Below are 25,376 nucleotides of genomic sequence, written 5' to 3'. Positions count from 1 at the left end.
CTATATAAATACATAATAATAATATGGTAGGACATTGGACTATGACTATGGTAGGATTAGAGTGTGAGCTCCTCTGAGGACAGTCAGTGACATGACTATGTACTCTGTAATGTGGTGCAGAAGATGATAGTGCTATATAAATACATAATAATAATACCGGTATGGTAGGACATTACACTATGATTATGGTAGGATTAGACTGTGAGCTCTTCTGAGGACAGTCAGTGACATGACTATGTACTCTGTAATCTGCTGCAGGAGATGTCAGTGTTATATAAATACATAACAATAATATGGTAGGACATTAGGCTATGACTATGGTAGGATTAGAGTGTGAGCTCCTCTGAGGACAGTCAGTGACATGACTATGTACTCTGTACAGTGCTGCAGAAGATGTCAGTGCTATATAAATACATAATAATATTATGGTAGGACATTACACTATGACTATGGTAAGGATTAGATTGTGAGCTCCTCTGAGGACAGTCAGTGACATGACTATGTACTCTGTAAAGTACTGCAGGAGATGTCAGTGCTATATAAATACATAATAATATTATGGTAGGACATTACACTATGACTATGGTAAGGATTAGATTGTGAGCTCCTCTGAGGACAGTCAGTGACATGACTATGTACTCTGTAAAGTGCTGCAGGAGATGTCAGTGCTATATAAATGCATAATAATAATATGGTAGGACATTAGACTATGACTATGGTGGGATTAGAGTGTGAGCTCCTCTGAGGACATTCAGTGACATGACTATGTACTCTGTAATGTGCTGCAGAAGATGTTAGTGCTATATAAATACATGATAATAATATGGTAGGACATTAGAGTGGGTCCACACTAGACCCGGTTGCAGGACGGACACTGCAGTCCGGATCAGGGGAAGTACCCACCGTACTGCAAACTGATGAAAGTGCATCAGTTTTGCATCAGTTTCCGTTCAGGTTTTTCCCTGACAGAAAACGTCTCTATCATTAGGAAGGAGTGGGAGGATTTTTTTGGGCCAATCATAAAGCTCAGGCTATCTGTTTTAACATCCGTTTTTTGCCTGTGGAGCTGGAGATGCGTTTTCTCATTACTTTCACTACCCTTGTGTGTATCCGTGGTCCTGATCCGTTGCGTGAAAATGCAGCAGATCCGGACCTTCCGTTCAGGTTTTGAAAACGGATCCCCGGAAACGCAGACGGATCCGTTTTTTACTTGGGTGAGGCTGGCTGCTATTTTCAACATTAGTATCCGGGACTCCGTTTTTCATCAGGTTTGAAAAACGCAGCCACGGATACGTTTCCGGACCTAGTGTGGACTGGCTCTACACTGACATTGAACTATGACTATGGTAGGATTAGAGTGTGAGCTCCTCTGAGGACAGTCAGTGACATGACTATGTACTCTGTAATGTGCTGCAGAAGATGTCAGTGCTATATAAATACATAATAATAATATGGTAGGACATTAGACTATGACTATGGTAGGATTAGAGTGTAAGCTCCTCTGAGGACATTCAGTGACATGACTATGTACTCTGTAAAGTGCTGCAGAAGATGTCAGTGCTATATACATACATAATAATATGGTAGGACATTAGACTATGACTATGGTAGGATTAGAGTGTGAGCTCCTCTGAGGACAGTCAGTGACATGACTATGTACTCTGTAATGTGCTGCAGGAGATGTCAGTGCTATATAAATACATAATAATATGGTAGGACATTAGACTATGACTATGGAAGGACTAGAGTGTGAGCTCCTCTGAGGACAGTCAGTGACATGACTATGTACTCTGTAATGTGCTGCAGGAGATGTCAGTGCTAAATATATACATAATAATATGGTAGGACATTAGACTATGACTATGGAAGGACTAGAGTGTGAGCTCCTCTGAGGACAGTCAGTGACATGACTATGTACTCTGTAATGTGCTGCAGCAGATGTCAGTGCTATATAAATACATAATAATAATACGGTAGGACATTAGACTGTGACTATGGTAGGATTAGATTGTGAGCTCCTCTGAGGACAGTCAGTGACATGACTATATAGTATATACTCTGTAATGTGCTGCAGAAGATGTCGGTGCTATATAAATACATAATAATAATATGGTAGGACATTACACTATGACTATGGTAGGATTAGAGTGTGAGCTCCTCTGAGGACAGTCAGTGACATGACTATGTACTCTGTAATGTGCTGCAGGAGATGTCAGTGCTATATAAATACATAATAATAATATGGTAGGACATTAGACTATGACTATGGTAGGATTAGAATGTGAGCTCCTCTGAGGACAGTCAGTGACATGACTATGTACTCTGTAATGTGCTGCAGCAGATGTCAGTGCTATATAAATACATAATAATAATATGGTAGGGCATTAGACTATGACTATGGTAGGATTAGAGTGTGAGCTCCTCTGAGGACAGTCAGTGACATGACTATGTACTCTGTAATGTGCTGCAGGAGATGTCAGTGCTATATAAATACATAATAATAATATGGTAGGACATTAGACTATGACTATGGCAGGATTAGATTGTGAGCTCCTCTGAGGACAGTCAGTGACATGACTATGTACTCTGTAATGTGCTGCAGAAGATGTCAGTGCTATATAAATACATAATAATATGGTAGGACATTAGACTATGACTATGGTAGGATTAGAATGTGAGCTCCTCTGAGGACAGTCAGTGACATGACTATGTACTCTGTAATGTGCTGCAGGAGATGTCAGTGCTATATAAATACATAATAATAATATGGTAGGGCATTAGACTATGACTATGGTAGGATTAGAGTGTGAGCTCCTCTGAGGACAGTCAGTGACATGACTATGTACTCTGTAATGTGCTGTAGAAGATGTCAGTGCTATATAAATACATAATAATAATATGGTAGGACATTAGACTATGACTATGGTAGGATTAGATTGTGAGCTCCTCTGAGGACAGTAAGTGACATGACTATGTACTCTGTAATGTGCTGCAGAAGATGTCAATGCTATATAAATACATAGTAATAATATGGTAGGACATTACACTAGGACTATGGTAGGATTAGAGTGTGAGTCCCACTGAGGACAGTCAGTGACAGGACTATGTACTCTCTAAAGTGCTGCAGAAGATGTCAGTGCTATATACATACACAATAATAGGAGCAGAATGAAGTCATGGTGGCCCCCTGAGGGGGGAGAAGGGCATAATTTGAAGTTACGTCTATGGCTGTACCACTGAATGCTGTACAAAGATTCACAGCTACTGATCCCCCTCCCGATATGAGACAATATCCACCGCCATGGTAATCACTCTTTCAATTGCCAACCTGTCCAATATCGATGGTGAATATGATCAAAAGTGATTGAAAAGGCTTGGACTATGAGCCCATGAATGGCCAGCATTAGGGAGTCTGGTGGGTGACATGAAGGCTCCAGGCGTCTGGAGTCTCAGACCATCGATGGAGACAGCCGTGTCCTGGTGTGTGGACAGTAATACAGAGAAGCAGCTGGTGCCGGCCTGGAGCTCCAGTCTCTGTGAATAGTGAAAGCCAGGCTCCAATAGGCCACCACACAAGAAATCAGACGATTTGATATGTTAGAAGGCATCGTCCTGTGCCGGGCAGGTGCCATTTCAGGAATCTTTCCTCAGGGGAATGAAGGACACTCTCTGGGGGGCAGCTCAATAATTCCTCCTTTGTGCCACGTAGGGTCGTCAGCTTCCCCTTTTAGAAGCCAGGGCTTTGGTGTGATTGGTCAGGCTTTGTTTCCGTTATAGGAATCCTCTGGTCCCATCTGTACCCCCTGATTGATCCTGGAGGTATATTGTCACGGTGTGAGGGGGCCACCTGCAGACAGTAACAGGAGGTAATAGAGGAACTCAGAAACCCCTCAATGTTGTCTGATGGAGTATTGATCAGGAGCTCAGCGTCCAGCTGCTTTGCTCACTGCAAGATACTGGCCAAAAGAGGACCTGTCACTAACTTCAACAAGGCACACAGAGAGTTGGCTTACTACAGCTGGAGAACGTGAGTGATCCAACAGACATGAGCTGGATTGCTTTAAAATCTTACCGCTATTTGGTTCCAAAAGTGGGTCAAGACAGACTTCACTACTTGAAGAAAGTGGAAGCAAACCTTTTGCCCCCCCCCCCCCCTTATTCTTATGATTTCCCTCATTTGTCCCTCTCTCTCTGCCTAATGTACAGATCTTGGCGGCCTGTGCAGCGGAATACCCCTTTTTTGCCATGGTGGACTACTAAATTTAGGGGTTATTCCTCTGAGGCTACCCAGGAAAAAGAGCACCTACCTATTAAAATGGAGTACTTGTGAAGTAGAAAGCTGTGGTCACTGAGTTTTGATTAAAAAAAATCAAAACTGATCTTTACAGTGCCACAGCTATTGTACAGTGTTTTTTGCAGTGATCAGAAAAAAAATATTCTGTCACTGCGGTGGGGCGGGCTAAACGCAAGTGTAGGCGAACGATCAAGCCTGATTGGTCAAACACTGCGTTTTTAGTGTACCCTAGTGACCCTAATATAGATCTGGCTGCGATCAGTAATGATCACTTACAGATACTATATAGTAGCAATGCTGATTAGCGACGGTGATGATGCTAATCAGCAACTAATTAGTGACTGCGGTGTGGTGGGCTGGGTGCTAACTGACGCTAACTACCCAATGAAGGGCCCTAGCTAAATAACTGGCCTAACTGTTAACACTAGTGATACTAAAAAAGTGACAGTTTTCACTGATCACTGTTTTTAGATCACTAGGATAGTGACAGGGGGGTGGTCGGGGGGTTCTGAGGGGGAACTGAGGGTGTGGGCGGGTGATCAGCAGCCCGCAGGGGGCAGATTAGGGCCTGATCTGATGGGTAGGAGTGCTAGGGGGTGACAGGAGGTGATTGATGGGTGTCTCAGGGGGTGATTAGAGGGGAGGATAGATGCAATCAATGTACTGGGGAGGTGATCAGGGGGGGTCTGAGGGGTCTCTAAGGGTGTGGGCGGGTGTTTGGGTTCCCTCATGGGGCAGATTAGGGTCTGATCTGATGGGTAGCAGTGGCGGGGTGATGGGGTGATTGACAGATGATCAGTAGGTGATTACAGGGGAGAATATATGCAAGCAATGCACTGGCGAGTTGATCAGAGGGGGTCTGAGGGCGATCTGAGGGTGTGGGCGGGTGATTGAGTGCCCGCAAGGGGCAGATTAGGGTCTGATCTGATAGGTAGCAGTGACAGGAGGTGATTGATGGGTGATCAGTTGGTGATTAGAGGGGAGAACAGATGTAAATAATGCACTGGGGAGGTGATCAGGGGGGGGGGGGGTCTAAGGGCGTTCTGAGGGTGTGGGCGGGTGTTTGGGTGCCCGCAAGGGGCAGATTAGGGTCTGATCTGATGGGTAGCAGTGACAGGGGGTGACGGGGTGATTGATAGATGATCAGTAGGTGATTACAGGGGAGAATATATGCAAGCAATGCACTGGCGAGTCGATCAGAGGGGGTCTGAGGGCGATCTGAGAGTGTGGGTGGGTGATTGGGTGCCCGCAAGGGGCAGATTAGGGTCTGATCTGATGGGTAGCAGTGACAGGGAGTGATTGATGGGTGATCAGTGGGTGATTAGAGGGGAGAACAGATGTAAATAATGCACTGGGGAGGTGATCAGGGGGATCTGAGGGTGTGGGCGGGTGATTGGGTGCCCGCAAGGTGCAGATTAGGGTCTGATCTGATGGGTAGCAGTGACAGGGGGTGATGGGGTGATTGATAGGTGATCAGGGTGTGATTAGAGGGGAGAAAAGATGCAAGCAATGCACTGGCAAGTTGATCAGAGGGGGTCTGAGGGCGATCTGAGGGTGTGGGTGGGCGATTGGGTGCCCGCAAGGGGCAGCTTAGGGTCTGATATGATGGGTCGCAGTGACAGGGGGTGACGGGGTGATTGATAGGTTATCAGTAGGTGATTACAGGGGAGAATATATGCAAACAATGCACTGGCAAGTTGATCAGAGGGGATCTGAGGGCGATCTGAGGGTGTGGGCGGGTGATTGGGTTCCCGCAAGGGGCAGATTAGGGTCTGATCTGATGGGTAGCAGTGACATGGGGTGATTGATGGGTGATTAGTGGGTGATTAGAGGGGAGAACGGATGTAAATAATGCACTGGGGAGGTGATCGGGGGAGTCTGAGGGCGATCTGAGGGTGTGTGTTTGGGTGCCCGCAAGGGGCAGATTAGGGTCTGATCTGATGGGTAGCAGTGACAGGGGGTGATGGGGTGATTGATAGGTGATTAGGGTGTGATTAGAGGGGAGAATAGATGCAAGAAATGCACTGGCAAGTTGATCAGAGGGGGTCTGAGGGCGATCTGAAGGTGTGGGCGGGTAATTGGGTGCCCGCAAGGGGCAGATTAGGGTCTGATCTGATGGGTAGCAGTGACAGGGGGTGATGGGTGATTAGAGGGGAGAACAGATGTAAACAATGCACTTGGGAGGTGATCTGAGGGTGGGTCTGCGGGTGACATGTCCAATCATGCCAGGCACTCCGATTGGAATGGGGAACATCAGTTCCCCTTCACCCAATCGTCGCTGTGTAAAGGCCGCTGGTAATGAGCGGCAGGCGTGTGCACCCACCGTGGAAACACTGAACACGTATACGCGTCCAGAAAGGCCAGAGTGGCTCCTATTTGGACAACTATAGTCATCCAAATAGGATTAAGTGATTAAATTATGATTTTTGTTATGGTGCGCCTGTCTGGACATGCAGTGAAGGTATGGCTGGGGGTGTGGTGAGGCATGGCAGGAGATGTGGTGGAGACATGGCTGGAGGTGAGGTGGAGGCATGACTGGAGGTGTATTGAAAACATGGCTGGAGGTGAGGTGGAGACATGGCTGAGGGTGTGGTGGGCATGGCTGGAGGTGTGGTGGAAACATGGCTGGAGGTGTGGTGAAAACATGGCTGGAGATGTGGTGGGCATAGCTGAAGGTGTGGTGGAGAAATAGCTGGAAGTGTGGTGGAGACATGTCTGGAGGTGTAGTGGAGACATGTCTGGAGGTGTGGTGGAGACATGGCTGGAGGTGTGGTGAAGAAATGGCTGGAAGTGTGTGGAGACATGTTTGGAGGTGTGGTGGAGACATGGCTGGAGGTATGGTGATTCATGGCTGGAGGTGTGGTGGAGGGATGGCTGGAGGTGTGGTGGAGACATGGCTGGAGGTGTGGTGGGCATGGCTGAAGGTGTGGTGAAGAAATGGCTTGAAGTGTATGGAGACATGGCTGGAGGTGTGGTGGAGACATGTCTAAAGGTGTGGTGGAGACATGGCTGGAGGTGTGGTGGAGATGTGTCTGGAGGTGTGGTGGTGGGCATGGCTGGAGGCATGGCTGAAGGTGTGGTGGGGGCATGGAAGAAGCTGTAGTGCAGACATGACCAGAGAGGTGGTGAGGGCATGCCTGGGTGTTTAGTGGGGGCATGACCAGACATCAGGTGGAGACATGGCTGGAGATGTCCTGATGGCATAGCTGCAGGTGAGGTGGGAACATGGCTGGAGGTATAGTGAGGGCATGACCAGAGGTGTGGGGAGGGCATGCCTGGAGATGTGTAGAGGACATGGCTAGTGCTGTGTTGAGGACATGGCTAGTGCTGTGGTGAGGACATGGCTGGTGCTGTGATGAGGACATGGCTGGTGCTGTGATGAGGACATGGCTGGTGCTGTGGTGAGGACATGGCTGGTGCTGTGGTGAGGACATGGCTGGTGCTGTGGTGAGGACATGGCTGGTGCTGTGGTGAAGACATGGCTGGAGCTGTGGTGGGCCTCTTGCCTAAATAAGGTCTCACTTAAAGGGTCCTTCTTTCTCATCTCTACATTGAAAGATATGCAGGGGTCATATTGCCAGATCCTTAGAAAGCTGGGGTAGGGGGAATGTGGAGTGGTGATTACTTTGGATTTTGCCTCCTCGAACACCACCATAACTCCCAACGTTCTCGGATGGGGCCTTGTTTGGAGTAAACATTTTGGGGAAAAGACACGGGCCTGCCAACCCTCCACTCACCCCAGGCCAAACCTTAACTACAAGAGTCCATATGTTTAAATCCCACTGCCTACATGCAAGTTTCCAAGTAAGGAAGCCACGCCCAAGAAGACAGAGGTGGAGCTTACACCTTCACGTCTATAGTTATCACTAACAGCAACCTTGTTCCTATCCTGATACCTTCTCCATCATAATGGAGCTTTCCTTGCTCACTGCTGTTTGAATTAACAGTGTTATATTGGAAATTTCCAGCAGAGGGCAACCTAACACCACTACTATTAAAAGATTCATAAAACTTATGGAACAAAAATGAAGCCATTATTATCAAGTGAAGTAGGCACATCCAAAAACAGTAGTTAGAGGGGTGTAGTACCTACCAAGAGTGGCCAGGAAAGAACAACCAGTGAATTGGGTGCACTGATTTGTGGGGAGGGACGGCTAACCGCAGCACAGAATACTGTAAAACATAATGCTGGCAAAGAGAGAGAGCTGTCAGACCACAGTGCATAGCAGCTTACTGCAGTATGTATGGGGGCTGAGTAGCCACAGACCAGTCCCAACTGTTACCCCTGACCACTGCTGAAAGAGCCTACTGTGGGCAGGTGAGCACCAGAACTGTGCATGGGAGGAGATGGCCTGATCTGATGGACCATGTGTTCTTTGACCCCCACCTCACACCTTTCAGGACTAAAGGCTCATACACAGATCAGACTATAGTATTTAGGTGCATACACACATCAGACTATAGTCTTTGGAAAATGAAAGATCACAGACCAATCTTACCACCCATCCATGTAGTATGAGAGCCATACTCTACACCAGCCTTTCTCAACCTTTTTACCCTGGAGGAACCCTGCAAACTTTTGGATCGCAAGGAACCCCTGCAAGCATTTTTTTTTATCTCGAGGAACCCCTGCAGTTATTTTGCAGGAGGCGTGGTCTTTAAAAGTATGTGTGGCTGTTTATTTCACTATCCCATTACACTGCCACTCATTATACTGACTCCTGAGCCCTTAATTTAGTGCTTCTTGTTACAGTACCACCTATTATAGTGTGCTCTAGTATACTTCCCCCACGATAGGGGAAAATTCCAAGGAACCCCTGCAGAGTACTCAAGGAATCCTGGGGTTCCAGGGAACCCTGGTTGAGAAAGCCTGGTCTACACAGTCTATTCTATGGAGCTGAACCCCCCATCAGACAGAAATCTTACCCCCTTCCATGTAGTATGAGAGCCACACCTACACAGTCTATTCTATGGAGCTGCTCTCCCCATCAGATAGAAATCTCACCCCCTTCCATGTAGTATGAGAGCCACACCTACACAGTCTATTCTATGGAGCTGAACTCCCCATCAGACAGAAATCTTACCCCCTTCCATGTAGTATGAGAGCCACACCTACACAGTCTATTCTATGGAGCTGCACTCCCCATCAGACAGAAATCTTACCCCCTTCCATGTAGTATGAGAGCCACACCTACACAGTCTATTCTATGGAGCTGCACTCCCCATCAGATAGAAATCTTACCCCCTTCCATGTAGTATGAGAGCCACACCTACACAGTCTATTCTATGGAGCTGCACTCCCCATCAGACAGAAATCTTACCCCCTTCCATGTAGTATGAGAGCCACACCTACACAGTCTATTCTATGGAGCTGCACTCCCCATCAGACAGAAATCTCACCCCCTTCCATGTAGTATGAGAGCCATACTCTACACAGTCTATTCTATGGAGCTGCACTCCCCATCAGACAGACATCTTACCACCTTCCATGTAGTATGAGAGCCACACCTACACAGTCTATTCTATGGAGCTGCACTCCCCATCAGACAGAAATCTTACCCCCTTCCATGTAGTATGAGAGCCATACCTACACAGTCTATTCTATGGAGCTGAACTCCCCATCAGACAGACATCTTACCCCCTTCCATGTAGTATGAGAGCCACACCTACACAGTCTATTCTATGGAGCTGCACTCCCCATCAGACAGAAATCTTACCCCCTTCCATGTAGTATGAGAGCCATACCTACACAGTCTATTCTATGGAGCTGAACTCCCCATCAGACAGACATCTTACCCCCTTCCATGTAGTATGAGAGCCATACCTACACAGTCTATTCTATGGAGCTGCACTCCCCATCAGACAGAAATCTTACCTCCTTCCATGTAGTATGAGAGCCACACCTACACAGTCTATTCTATGGAGCTGCACTCCCCATCAGACAGAAATCTTACCCCCTTCCATGTAGTATGAGAGCCACACCTACACAGTCTATTCTATGGAGCTGCACTCCCCATCAGACAGAAATCTTACCCCCTTCCAAGTAGTATGAGAGCCACACCTACACAGTCTATTCTATGGAGCTGAACTCCACATCAGACAGAAATCTTACCCCCTTCCATGTAGTATGAGAGCCACACCTACACAGTCTATTCTATGGAGCTGCACTCCACATCAGACAGAAATCTTACCCCCTTCCATGTAGTATGAGAGCCACACCTACACAGTCTATTCTATGGAGCTGCACTCCCCATCATACAGAAATCTTACCCCCTTCCATGTAGTATGAGAGCCACCCCTACACAGTCTATTCTATGGAGCTGCACTCCCCATCAGACAGAAATCTTTCCCCCTTCCATGTAGTATGAGAGCCATACTCTACACAGTATATTCTATGGAGCTGAACTCCCCATCAGACAGAAATCTTTGCAAGATGCTGCACACAAAGATGCTGTACAGACACAAAAGATCAGCAGTGTTGCCAACTCATCCCTTTAATTACTGACACATATGAATTATACAGGTTTTGTGGCTAGGTAGATGCAGTTAAGGCACTGATTATGTGTAAGAAGCCCCAGAACCTGTATAACTTAGATGTGTCAGTAATTAAAGGGATGAGTTGGCAACACTAAAGATCAGTATCTGCAAAAGATCTGTTCCTGCCAAAGATCCGTTCCTGCAAATTGCATTCATAGTCTATGAGATCTGCAGATCTCATACACATCTTGTTTAACTGACATTCATCTACAGATCAGACAATCATCTGCAGATCTGAAAATCCATCCTGGTGGATCTGATCTGCAGATGATTGTCTGTTAAACAAGATGTGTATGAGATCTGCAGATCTCATAGACTATGAATGCAATTTGCAGGAACGGATCTTTTGCAGGAACAGATCTTTTGCAGATACTGATCTTTTGTGTCTGTACAGCATCTGTGTGTGCAGCATCTTGCAAAGATTTCTGTCTGATGGGGAGTGCAGCTCCATAGAAAAGACTGTTTAGAGTATGGCTCTCATACTACATGAAGGGTGGTAAGATTGGTCTGTGATCTTTCATTTTCCAAAGACTATGGTCTGATGTGTGTATGCACCTCAAGTCCTGGTCGGACACAACAGGGAATCTGAAGGGCCGGGACCCACTACCAGCACTTTCCGTGGGCTTGCTGATCATCAGCGATTGTTGAAGCACCAGGGCAGTGGAACGCTATGAGGGTGATTCCACTACAGTGCTGGCGATTTGTAGAAATGCAGCATTTTTGGAGCAATTGTGATTGAAGGAATGCAGGAAAAGGTACTTATCCGTTAGCCGGGCGCATCCGGCAGGTGGCGCTAATTACTATTCCCACTCCAGGATGCCATGGATAGTAGGGAAAGCTGTAACTCTGGTGGAGTTTTGTCGCCATCTAGAGGATGTGCACGGCTAACGGATAAGTACCCAGGAAAATATTGCATTCCTTTAAATCCTTTTATCGCTAAAAAAATCACTTTGAAGCGATTTGCAATTGCCAGTGTCTCGGCCTCCAGTGGTTGATCAGTGTGTGGCGAATTATGTGAAACCAGCTGTTTCTGTGGGTTAAAGGGCATAGCCGACAACCTGAGTAACTTTCTTAACACTTAAGCGGAAAAAATGATATGATTTGTATGTGTAGTACAGCTAATGCTGGGTACACACTATGAGATTTTCTGCCTGATTTACTCTCAGATCGATTTTATTTCCAACATGTTCGATTTGCTTTCCGATCAATTTCCAATCAGTTTCCGATCGACTTCCTATTAAAGTGAACAGAAAGCTCATAGTGTGTACCCAGCATAAGAAATAAAACATTAGGAGCAGACACATAAGTCTAATATTGTTACCAGTACAGGAAGAGTTAAGAAACTCGTTGTTATCTATGCAAAAGAGCCATTGAGCTCCATGACTTTCAAAGTCGCAGAGAGCTCTGTCTTCTGAAGCTTGTTATCTCAACTGTCTGCCACTGTATTTGTTTTCCGGCAGAGGACAGGTCAATAGTTCACTGGGCTGCTCTGTAAAATCGTTTAGAATGCGGAGTAGTGTGTAAACTGCAAATATTAGAGAATTATGCCGTTATAAAAAAAAAAAAAAACTATATAACTGAAAATAAAAATATGAAAATATTTTTTTGCTACTAATGTTCTAGTAATTATCCGTACTACACAACCAATTCATTATATCATCATTTTTTTTCGCTTCAGTGTCTCTTTAAAGGAATCCTAAAGTAAATATGCCCATTTACTCTCCTGGGGCTTCTTCTAGCCCCCTGAAGTCTTCTTGTTCCCTCGCCGTAATCTCGCACTCCGCCTTTCCTCCGATGTCCCCCTCCAACGCTGTCTATACGGCAGCACGTTCTCTATCGCACTCCCGGGGAACGGCTGATCGCGGAATTACGGGGAGGGAGCAGGGGGATTTCAGGGGGCTGGAAGAAGCACCAGGTAAGTAAATAAGCAATTTATTTTTTAACTTTAGGTTCACGTTAAGGGGAGAACTTCCTGGGCTCGGCTCACATGGACATTAAATGTGTCGGTCGCGGCATTCATCGCCAAGCACTGTCCATTCAAATGAGTGGATAGCACTTATTAAACAGGGATGATCGTAGTCAGCCAACTTCGCTACGCTGGAACTACGCGTAGTTTTACGCAATTACGCTTCGCCAAACTACGACTTCGAAATCAAATATTCGCTTTGTGTTCATTTCGTAGACTACGCGTTAAAATACGCAATTACGCGTAGTGCGAAGCGTAGTGTATGCGGATGCTTATGCCTGTATGCAGAAAATTTTACGCATTCATTCCTTTTTTTAATTGGTTATACCGGGAGCTCTTCTATGCATACATTCCCCTTTCCGATGCGTAAATTTGTAAGCATACAATTGCACGCGGAAAATTAGACACGAATAACGCATTCGTAGTTCACTACGCAATGCTTTACCTATGAACTATGATGCGTAAATTCGCACTGGCGTAGTTTCTGCTAATCCCTGTTTTTAAATACCGGTACCAGCTTTTCCCCTCATTCGTGTAAACACCGCGCTTGAAACCCATTTTGTCCCGTCATCTTGTTTTGTCCTGGATGCAACATATACAGTATGTTCAGCTGTTAGCAGTTAGGGGTGTCAAACTTAAAGTGAACCTAAAGTCACTTAAAAAAACGAGATTAACTCACCTGGGGCTTCCCTCAGCCCCCTGCAGACGATCGGTGCCCTCGCAGCTCCGCTCCGATGTCCCAGGACCCGCCGGCGAGCACTTCCGGTTTGGCCGTCACCGGCCGACAGGGATGGGAACGCGAGTGATTGTTCGCGTTCCCAGCCTGTATATCGCCCCCTATGCTGCTATTGCGGCCAGGAGGTCGCATAGGCACCGATCGTCTGCAGGGGGCTGAGGGAAGCCCCAGGTGAGTTAATCTCGTTTTTTTTTAAGTGACTTTAGGTTCACTTTAAATATGAAGTGGGCCGAAACCGAACACTAGGACCAAGTCGCAGGCCAACCTTAATGGCCAGTGGCCACTCTCCACCCCTTATAAAGTTCCCTGGTGTATAATGGTTTCCACTCTCTCCCCTATATAGTTCCCTGGTGTCGCTCTCCCCCTCCCCCCCCCTTACAGTTGCCTGGTGTCTAGCTCCCCCTCTTCCTCACGAGAGTTCCCTGGTGTCGAGTGGCCCTCCCCTATACAGCTCCTCGGTGTTTATTGGTCCTCTCTGCTTCCGCTATACAGTTCCCTAGTGTCTAGTGACCGCCCTCCCCTATACAGCTCCTCGGTGTTTATTGGTCCTCTCTGCTTCTGCTATACAGTTCCCTGGTGTCTAGTGACCGCCCTCCCCTATACAGTTCTCTGGTGTTTATTGGTCCTCTCTGCTTCCGCTATACAGTTCCCTGGTGTCTAGTGACTGCCCTCCCCTATACAGTTCTCTGATGTTTATTGGTCCTCTCTGCTTCCGCTATACAGTTCCCTGGTGTCTAGTGACTGCCCTCCCCTATACAGTTCTCTGGTGTTTATTGGTCCTCTCTGCTTCCGCTATACAGTTCCCTGGTGTCTAGTGACCGCCCTCCCCTATACAGTTCTCTGGTGTTTATTGGTCCTCTCTGCTTCCGCTATACAGTTCCCTGGTGTCTAGTGACTGCCCTCCCCTATACAGTTCTCTGGTGTTTATTGGTCCTCTCTGCTTCCGCTATACAGTTCCCTGGTGTCTAGTGACAGCCCTCCCCTATACAGTTCTCTGATGTTTATTGGTCCTCTCTGCTTCCGCTATACAGTTCCCTGGTGTCTAGTGACTGCCCTCCCCTATACAGTTCTCTGATGTTTATTGGTCCTCTCTGCTTCCGCTATACAGTTCCCTGGTGTCTAGTGACCGCTATCCCCTATACAGTTCCCTGGTGTCTAGTGACTGCCCTCCCCTATACAGTTCTCTGGTGTTTATTGGTCCTCTCTGCTTCCGCTATACAGTTCCCTGGTGTCTAGTGACTGCCCTCCCCTATACAGTTCTCTGGTGTTTATTGGTCCTCTCTGCTTCCGCTATACAGTTCCCTGGTGTCTAGTGACTGCCCTCCCCTATACAGTTCTCTGGTGTTTATTGGTCCTCTCTGCTTCCGCTATACAGTTCCCTGGTGTCTAGTGACTGCCCTCCCCTATACAGTTTTCTGGTGTTTATTGGTCCTCTCTGCTTCCGCTATACAGTTCCCTGGTGTCTAGTGACCGCCCTCCCCTATACAGTTCTCTGGTGTTTATTGGTCCTCTCTGCTTCCGCTATACAGTTCCCTGGTGTCTAGTGACTGCCCTCCCCTATACAGTTCTCTGATGTTTATTGGTCCTCTCTGCTTCCGCTATACAGTTCCCTGGTGTCTAGTGACTGCCCTCCCCTATACAGTTCTCTGGTGTTTATTGGTCCTCTCTGCTTCCGCTATACAGTTCCCTGGTGTCTAGTGACTGCCCTCCCCTATACAGTTCTCTGATGTTTATTGGTCCTCTCTGCTTCCGCTATACAGTTCCCTGGTGTCTAGTGACTGCCCTCCCCTATACAGTTCTCTGGTGTTTATTGGTCCTCTCTGCTTCCGCTATACAGTTCCCTGGTGTCTAGTGACCGCCCTCCCCTATACAGTTCTCTGGTGTTTATTGGTCCTCTCTGCTTCCGCTATACAGTTCCCTGGTGTCTAGTGACCGCCCTCCCCTATACAGCTCCCCGGTGTTTATTGGTCCTCTCTGCTTCCGCTATACAGTTCCCTGGTGTCTAGTGACTGCCCTCCCCTATACAGTTCTCTGGTGTTTATTGGTCCTCTCTGCTTCCGCTATACAGTTCCCTGGTGTCTAGTGACCGCCCTCCCCTATACAGTTCTCTGGTGTTTATTGGTCCTCTCTGCTTCCGCTATACAGTTCCCTGGTGTCTAGTGACCGCCCTCCCCTATACAGCTCCCCGGTGTTTATTGGTCCTCTCTGCTTCCGCTATACAGTTCCCTGGTGTCTAGTGACCGCCCTCCCCTATACAGTTCTCTGGTGTTTATTGGTCCTCTCTGCTTCCGCTATACAGTTCCCTGGTGTCTAGTGACCGCCCTCCCCTATACAGCTCCCCGGTGTTTATTGGTCCTCTCTGCTTCCGCTATACAGTTCCCTGGTGTCTAGTGACCGCCCTCCCCTATACAGTTCTCTGGTGTTTATTGGTCCTCTCTGCTTCCGCTATACAGTTCCCTGGTGTCTAGTGACCGCCCTCCCCTATACAGTTCTCTGGTGTTTATTGGTCCTCTCTGCTTCCGCTATACAGTTCCCTGGTGTCTAGTGACCGCCCTCCCCTATACAGCTCCCCGGTGTTTATTGGTCCTCTCTGCTTCCGCTATACAGTTCCCTGGTGTCTAGTGACCGCCCTCCCCTATACAGTTCTCTGGTGTTTATTGCGCCTTCCTCTCCTATAGGAGGACACCAGTTCCCTGGTGTCTAGTGGCGTACATTTGAAATTGGCGCCGGTAGACTTGGGCGCAGGATACAGCGGTAAATAGCTGATCCTGCTTCTGCACAAGTCCGGGCCGATTTAATTACTATTCCCCCTCCAGGCCGCCATGGATAGTGGGGGAATGAAATAATTCGGCTTCCAGCGATTGCTGGAGGCCGAATTATTATGTTTTTAAGCAACTTCGGCTCCGTCTTCTGACGGAGCCGACGTTACTCACTGAGCGCTTCAATAGGAGTGATTCCTATTGAAGTCTATGGAGGCGCCGGCTGCGCCCAAATCTAGCAGCGCTGAAAAGCACTGCTCCGTGTCTAGTGACCCCCTCCTTTATACAGTTTTGTAGCGTCTAGTGCTTTACCCCTTCCTCCCCATATGGCTTCCCTGGTGATCTGGGGCTTCACCTCCAATATAGCTTCCCTATAAAGTGGGCCAAACATAATGCAAAGTGGGGAAACCACTTGGGTGCCAAATGTGATGGGTCTGCGGGCCAGATTTGGCCAGTTTGACATGTATGCCAGATTAAATAGTGGATGATTTGATAAACAAATGTTCTACAGACAGTAGAAGATCTGGAATCTGCTACTTATCTTTGGTAACAGAACAGGAAGTGTAAAAACACATTCTCAAATTCCATCAGACTTGGCCGCAAGTGGTTTCCACACTTTGTGTTATGTTTGGCCCACTCTAGACCACCAGGGAAGCTATATTGGAGGTGGAGCACTAGATCACCCTGGAAGCCATATGGGGGAGGGAGGGGGAAAGCACTAAACACTAGGGAACTGTACGGGAAGTGTGCGTGTGTGTGTGTGTACAGGGAGGATGGGGCCCTCTAGACACCAGGCAGTGGCGTAGCTAAAGAGCTGTGGGCCCCGGTGCAAGTTTTACATGGGGCCCCCCCAAGCACTCTATACATAACAATTGATACGGCGCACCAAAACCTGCCAAGGACAACCCCAGTGTCAGAGGTGCAAGAAGGGGTTGGGGAACAGTGTGTTAAGGATTACTACTATTCAAAGCATCTATAGAAGTGATTATTACCAGCACAGGACCAATAGAGAGCTAATACTGTGATAGAGGGTGGACCCTTCGGGGCCCCTCTGGCCCAAGGGCCCCGATGCGGTCGCTACCTCTGCACCCCCTATAGCTACGCCCCTGACACCAGGGAACTGTATAGGGGAGGGAGGAGGCCACTAGACACCAGGGAACTGTATAGGGGAGGGATGGGGGGGCCACTAGACACCAGGTGTTGGAGTTGGAGCCCTAGATCACCCTGGAAGCCATATGGGGGAGGGAGGGGGAAAGCACTAAACACCAGGGAACTGTATAGGGGAGGGAGGAGGCCACTAGACACCAGGGAACTGTATAGGAGAGGAAGGTGGGCCACTAGACACCAGGGAACTGTATAGGGGAGGGAGAAGATGTCAGTGCTATATAAATACATAATAATAATATTGTAGGACATTAGACTATAGCTATGGTAGGATTAGATTGTGAGCCCATCTGAGGACAGTCAGTGACATGACTATGTACTCTGTAATGTGCTGCAGAAGATGTCAGTGCTATATAAATACATAATAATAATATGGTAGGACATTACACTATGACTATGGTAGGATTAGAGTGTGAGCCCCTCTGAGGACAGTCAGTGACATGACTATGTACTCTGTAATGTGCCGCAGGAGATGTCAGTGCTATATAAATACATAATAATAATATGGTAGGACATTACGCTATGACTATGGTAGGATTAGAGTGTGAGCTCCTCTGAGGACAGTCAGTGACATGACTATGTACGCTGTACAGCGCTGCAAAGTATGTCAGTGCTATATAAATACATAATAATAATATGGTAGGACATTACACTATGACTATGGTAGGAATAGAGTGTGAGCTCCTCTGAGGACAGTCAGTGACATGACTATGTGCTCTGTTATGTGCTGCAGAAGATGTCAGTGCTATATAAATACATAATAATAATAATATGGTAGGACATTAGACTATGACTATGAGCTCCTCTGAGGACAGTCAGTGACATGACTATGTACTCTGTAATGTGCTGCAGGAGATGTCAGTGCTATATAAATACATAATAATAATATGGTAGGGCATTACACTATGGCTATGGTAGGATTAGAGTGTGAGCTCCTCTGAGGACAGTCAGTGACATGACTATGTGCTCTGTAATGTGCTGCAGGAGATGTCAGTGCTATATAAATACATAATAATAATATGGTAGGACATTACACTATGACTATGGTAGGATTAGAGTGTGAGCTCCTCTGAGGACAGTCAGTGGCATGACTATGTACTCTGTAATGTGCTGCAGAAGATGTCAGTGCTATATAAATACATAATAATAATATGGTAGGACATTACACTATGGTTATGGTAGGATTAGACTGTGAGCTCCTCTGGGGACAGTCAGTGACATGACTATGTACTCTGTAATGTGCTGCAGGAGATGTCAGTGCTATATAAATACATAATAATATGGCAGGACATTACACTATGACTATGGTAGGAATAGAGTGTGAGCTCCTCTGAGGACAGTCAGTGACATGACTATGTGCTCTGTAATGTGCTGCAGGAGATGTCAGTGCTATATAAATACATAATAATAATAATATGGTAGGACATTAGACTATGGTAGGATTAGATTGTGAGCTCCTCTGAGGACAGTCAGTGACATGACTATGTACTCTGTAATGTGCTGCAGAAGATGTCAGTGCTATATAAATGCATAATAATAATATGGTAGGATTAGACTATGACTATGTAGGACAGTTAGTGACATGACTATGTACTCTATAGTTGATGAAAATATCCACCATACCTGATTACAGATTCACTCAATAAAGCCTCCAGAACTGTTTGGCTGGCAGGGTCAGCAGGTCACTAGCTATTTTGAACCTTGTACATGTCCTACTCATATCTTGTCTTGACTACTGCAACATTTTACTCTGCAATTTTGTGAGCGTTTTTCCTATACCTTCCATTGTAGCAAAATCGCCGTAAAAATGGTACAGGCATCGCTTTGCTGAGCGGAAAGCCGTTGAATCACGCTGATATGAGCTATCCCATAGGGATTCATTGCACAAGCGTTTTTAGGGCGATTTTAAGCTGGCGCTGAAAAAATCCGAAAAACGCCCTAGATGTGAACGAGCCCTCAAAATACACCTCTTCAGACACGCTTATAATATGTCTCACCTGGAGATACCGGGAACACGCGACGGCGCATGATGGGGGCAAAGGAGAGGTCAAACGATTATCTTAATCCGATCTACTGTGATGGTGGTAATCACAAAATGTTTAATTGCGTGCATGTAACCACATTGCGAGATCGCAAAAACGATGCTCATTGCGCAAAAAAATTGCATTGTGGGTACAGGCCTATTTGTCAAGACACGATGTCTCATCCACTGGATCCCACCATTCCCTCCCCTAGTGCCTCCACCCCTCTACACTGTAAGTGCACAAGGGCAGGCTCCTCCCCCTAGTGCCTCCACCCCTCTAGACTGTAAGTGCACAAGGGCAGGCTCCTCCCCCTAGTGCCTCCACCCCTCTACACTGTAAGTGCACAAGGGCAGGCTCCTCCCCCTAGTGCCTCCACCACTCTACACTGTAAGTGCACAAGGGCAGGCTCCTCCCCCTAGTGCCTCCAACCCTCTACACTGTAAGTGCACAAGGGCAGGCTCCTCCCCCTAGTGCCTCCACCCCTCTACACTGTAAGTGAATAAGGGCAGGCTCCTCCCATAGTGCCTCCACTCCTCTACTTTGTAAGTGCACAAGGGCAGGCTCCTCCCCAGTGCCTCCACCCCTCTACATTGTAAGTGAATAAGGGCAGGCTCCTCCCATAGTGCCCCCACCCCTCTACAACATTGTAAGTGCACAAGGGCAGGCTCCTCCCCAGTGCCTCCACCCCTCTACATTGTAAGTGCACAAGGGCAGGCTCCTCCCTTAGTGCCTGCACCCCTCTACATTGTAAGTGCACAAGGGCAGGCTCCTCCCTCTTGTACCTCCACCCCTCTAGATTGTAAGTGCACAAGGGCAGGCTCCTCCCCCTAGTGCCTCCACCCCTCTAGATTGTAAGTGCACAAGGGCAGGTTCCTTCTCCTAGTGTCTCCACCCCTCTACATTGTAAGTGCACAAGGGCAGGCTCCTCCCCCTAGTGTCTCCACCCCACTCCCCTTTACACTGTAAGCTCAAAAGTGCAGGCTCCTCCCTCCAGTGTAAAGCACCAGGACCAGATGGCTTCTCCTCTCTCTACTATAAAAAAAATTTAAAGACCACCTTATCTCTCCTTTGACAAAGACATTAAACTTCCTAGCCAAGTCTGATACCCCCCCCCCCCTCCTGAATTCCTGGAGGATAGAATTAGTCTAATGCTGGGCATACACGGCACGATTTTGCCGCTCGATCGATTCCCTGCTCGATTCCGCAGGCGATCCTCTTATCTTCCGCTCGTTTTCTTATCTTTTTGCATTGTATTGCAGAAACGATCGGACGGGAGATTAGACGTGTCGGAAAGTATCTATCGAGCCATCTAAATGGCTCAGAATTGAGACGTGTATTCCCAGCATAATACCCAAACCTGGTAAAGATCATCTTGGTGTTAAGAATTATAAGCCCATAGCCTTACTAAATCTGCACTAGAAACTCTTCACATCCATAAGGGCTCTTTCACATCAGAGCTTGCGTTGGAGAACGCTCAAAGCATACGTTTTGTTGTATGCCTTTTACTGCGTTTTGATATGCGTTGCACTGCAGTGAGTGTGCGTTTTTAATCCGTTTTCAATGCGTTACTGCACATAGAAAAACGCAGGTAATTTTTTTTTCTTTTAGTTGTCAACTTTCTACATTGTTCCTCTGTTGCATTCTGGGACTGATTGCCTGCGTTAACGGATTAAAAACGCGTATAGTGTGCGTTTTACATTGACTAACATTGTAACGCATAAAGCTAGCGTTGGCCAAAAAACTGCGCCTGGGTGCAGTGGAACGCAACGCACAAAAAGGCTGCGTTATATGTGAAAGCTAAAATGAAAGTCTATGGACTTTCATTTCACCTTGGGTAACGCAAACTTTATCCTTTGCGTTGAAACGCAGAAAATCTGCCCTAATGTGAAAGAGCCCTAATGGCCAAACGACTCAACAAACTCCTCCCTTCCCTTATGCACAAGGACCAGGTGGGGTTCATTCCTAAGAGGCAAGCATCAGATAATGTTAGAAGAGCCTTGCTCCTAATCCAGCATGCCAATATGCATAAAAAAACACTTATGGTTCTAAGCCTTGACATAGAAAAAGCCTTCGATAGCCTCACCTGGTCCTTCCTGTTTGCGGTAATGCAGCCAATGGGTATCTTTGGATCCTTCTTTGGCCTTACACAAAAACTCTACTCCCACCCTTTAGCCTCTCTAAAACTCCCATCCTCATCTAACCCCACTTTCAAAATATATAGAGGAACCAGACAGGGATGTCCTCTGTCCCCAGCACTCTTCACTCTAGCCATGGATCCTCTGGCCATCCACACCAGACAATCCCTGTCCATACTAGGCTATGAAAGCTCAATATAAATTACCGGTAAGCATGTTTGCAGATGACATCCTTATGACTTTACAACAACCCCAATCCTCTATCCCAGCTTTACTTAACTTGCTTACGAAGTTTGGCGACGTCTCAGGTCTTAAAATCAATATCGATTAATCTGAATCCATTTACTGAGCGAGGCACAACAAATTGCCTCTAGGTTTCGGCCTCCAGCTCCATCCGCACTTCCTCCGATATCTGGGGGTCCACATATGCAACAGAACTGAGAACCTTTATCAATGGAACTATGCACAGGTTATACCTTCTCTGATCCGAGATCTTCACACCTGGCATACCTACCTACCTTCAAACGCATCTCAGCGGTAAAGATGACCCTGCTACCCAAATTGGCATATTTTTTTAGGTTCCTACCCATCGCAATCATTAGAGAAGCTACAAAAAGAAATATGTTCCGTTATCAAGGCACGCAAGCGCCCTAGGATTTCCGTTACATGCATGCACTGGCACAGATCAGAAGGAGGCCTCGGTTCCTAACCTATTGAAATACTATTCTGCCTCTCAAATTGCTCAGCTTCTCCTTATCTATGCTGGAACTCATTCTCCTGTCTGGGTGGGAACCACATCCTAGCCCCCTTTTCCATGAAAGGACTATTATGGGCAACCACCTCAGCACATAAAGAAACTAAGGTATTATCACCCATAACTTTTTACTCCCTCACAGTTTGGTCCAGGATTCGACTCAAATTTAGGTTCCAATCACCCACCCCTCCCCTTCTGCATCTCTGGGGAAACCCTGACTTCCCAAGTGGTTTGAATCACAAACAATTTGCTTGGCGGATCGTAAAAAAAAAAATCAATACACTTCAGAATCTTCTAGTGCAGGGTAAACCTCCCACGTTCTCCCAGCTGCGCTTGGCACTCCATTTACCAGAAGGGGAAACCTTTAAAGCGGTGTTGTCACCATAAAAATCACATTTCAAAAGCAACTGGTCTGAGTGTATTAAGTGATAAAGATGCTAATCCTGCATTCAAAACTTGCAAAACTTGTTCTGCTGTTATGGTTTGGAGTCATCACATACTTTAGGAGCACTGGCCCTTTAATAGTCAGTGCCAAACAGTTGCATGCTGGGAGTTATTTTTATCTATAATATATTCCTCCTCTTCCATTTATTTCCCTGCCAGCTGCTCATCAGAAACACCCTCTGATCATCACTTGTGTTTACAATCAAGACTAGAATAAAAAAAAGACTCAGGGAGGAGGGCAGCTAATGAATACACAATGAGCAAGAGAAGGGAGGAGGGAAAACAAGAGTCAGGGAGGATATGATGTCAGCATTAGCTTGGCAAGATGGCCACTGCCTAGAATAGGATTTTCTGCTTTTCCTTCATAAAATTCACAGGAATCAGTACGTGGATAGCACAATACATCTGTTATGTAAGTAGAAGTAGTATTTATCTACTTATATATGTGTTTTTTATTTCTAGGTTAGCATGGGTGTCGCTTGTTCTTTAAGAGCCTATCAATGATAACTCTATGCTCCCCTCCCATTACTGTCTGTATTGTACACCGCCATGGAACATGTTGACACTATATAAATAAAATAATAGTTGCGTGTATGGAAAATAAGGACAGCTAGTTGTGATCGGAGATCCATTTTGACACCCCCACTTCCAAAAAAAAAGTTTCCCTTTAACTGTCCAACCACAACACGACACAATAAACACGTCACAAACATTCCAAGCAGCCATTTTTTTATTTAATATTCACATAGACCTGACTTTAGAGAACTAGACAGAAATTCAATGGTTTTATTTAAAGAAAAAAAAAAAGAAAAGAAAAACTAAACAAAAACTAAACAGGAAGAGATGACTAAAGAATTGACGACTATTGTTACGGGGTCAGAAGTTATGTCACTGTTATATAAAAGGAATGGTCTGAAAACACTGATCATAGCACCACTAGTTGTCCAACAATTTCTTCTAAACAGTGAGAAACGACTTCTCTTCTTTTATATTTAGTTGTAATTTTAGTGAATGAGTCAATTATTTGATTATTTTTGTATTTTCATCAGAAGTAAACAAGTCTTGGCTACCTTGTTTCATAACAGATACGATTTATATACGTATAATACATGCATATTTGGTTAAAATAAAAACTATACATATACTGCTGCTCTCGAGAATTCCTTTCCAGAATCTCTATTTTATTTTTTTTAGAAAACTGGCGCACGTTCTGTTCGTACAGTCCCTCTCACTTTCCGGCGCTGCAATTTGCGTCGCTAGCTCCGCTGGCAGTCGAGGGTCGCTCCGAAAACACGCCTCCGCCTCTGCCTGTTCGCGACAGAGGTGGCACGGCCGAACGCTGCTCGAGAAAGCGATAACGGGGACAAAATGGAATCTCTGCGTCACCCCCTCTGACCGAGGCGGAGAGGATAATCCCGAGTGTTATTGCTTTCTCCAAAATGCCCAAAAACAAAAGAAAACGATAAAGTCAAGCGAAGCACGATCGTCATTTTTGAGATGACGGATACGTTCCACAGTACTTTGGCGTAGTTTCAGTGCAACAGCAAATTGGCATTTGGAAACTTGACCCTCCTTCTGTCACAGCCTCATTGCCCATCCGGATTGGGCATGCTACCTCCGCTATACCCCCTTATACGTCCCTGGCAGGCCCCGTATCCTCTCTCTATATGGGCCTGCAGGATTCGCATCTACCCTGGAGCCCTAAATGCAAATGCCCTCTCCACTACGGGCCTCTCTCTTGCCCAAGTGGGGGACATTGCCAAGGCCTTGCAGAGCCAGGTTGGCAATTCAGAGCCACAGGCCCAAGCAGGGGGTAACGACAAATTGAGAATGGTTTGGTAAAAGGCACACAAATTTTTTTTTTTGGGGGGGGGGGGGGGGGTTGTCCACATGCAAAACACAAGATTTTGTTGCAGACACTTAATACTTTTTTCATTTGTTGTTTTTTGGGGTTTTTTTTCTTTTAGCTTACGGAAGCCAGGAGGTCAAATAAGCAAACAATACTATGTACATATATGTAAAAAGTGTTATAAATAGGTTTTTAAACCATAGATACTATATACACCTTCAATGAACACAGGAACCTCCCTCCACCCCTCTCTCTTTGGTGACGGGAGATTGAAATGTTTTGTTTTTTTTATATTTTTTTTTGAAACTTTCGGATCCCCTTTAGAATTGGTATTCAGAATAATTTTTTAGTTTGCCGTTTCCCGGTTTTTCCGTGTCAGGGGAGACTATTCGCGCTTCCGCAGGATGATGTAGATGATGCCGCTGATGACGGCCAGAGGGAAGGCCACCCAAGCCAGGATGTAGGCATATCCGAAGCTGGCTGTGTTGTCCTTGTGCCATTCTGTGTGCCGCGCGGTGAAGATGGAGGCTGCGGCCACTATGCAGAGCGCTGCGGAGAGAGCAAGGAGGGTTAATAAGCAAATAGACAGTGTCCTGTAACATGATAACATTTCATAAACATGTCAGACGATTTCCTGTTACATGATTGCATTTCATAAACATGTCAGACGATTTCCTGTTACATGATTACATTTCATAAACATGTTAGACCATT

The 25,376-nt window shown here is 46.4% G+C and overlaps 1 protein-coding gene and 1 long non-coding RNA gene across 3 annotated transcripts in view; one reads left to right on the top strand and one right to left on the bottom strand.

Annotated features, from left to right (window-relative positions):
• The window catches only part of LOC137542296 (uncharacterized), a 119,792-nt gene that overhangs the window by 3,855 nt on the left and 90,561 nt on the right, over positions 1–25,376 (top strand). The gene's annotated exons all lie outside the window — the stretch shown is intronic.
• Positions 23,526–25,376, bottom strand: part of PMP22 (peripheral myelin protein 22) — a 39,746-nt gene continuing 37,895 nt past the window's right edge. For both annotated transcript variants that reach the window (XM_068262614.1, XM_068262615.1), the window contains one exon: positions 23,526–25,211. In XM_068262614.1, coding sequence (XP_068118715.1) covers positions 25,048–25,211 — 164 coding nt within the window. In that variant the 3' untranslated portion in view covers positions 23,526–25,047. The remainder of the gene's footprint in view (positions 25,212–25,376) is intronic.

This window comes from Hyperolius riggenbachi, chromosome 12, assembly GCF_040937935.1.
Source record: "Hyperolius riggenbachi isolate aHypRig1 chromosome 12, aHypRig1.pri, whole genome shotgun sequence".
Lineage (NCBI taxonomy): Eukaryota > Metazoa > Chordata > Amphibia > Anura > Hyperoliidae > Hyperolius > Hyperolius riggenbachi.
The sequence above is the reverse complement of the archived record's forward strand: the minus strand, read 5'-3'. Positions and strand labels throughout refer to the sequence as shown.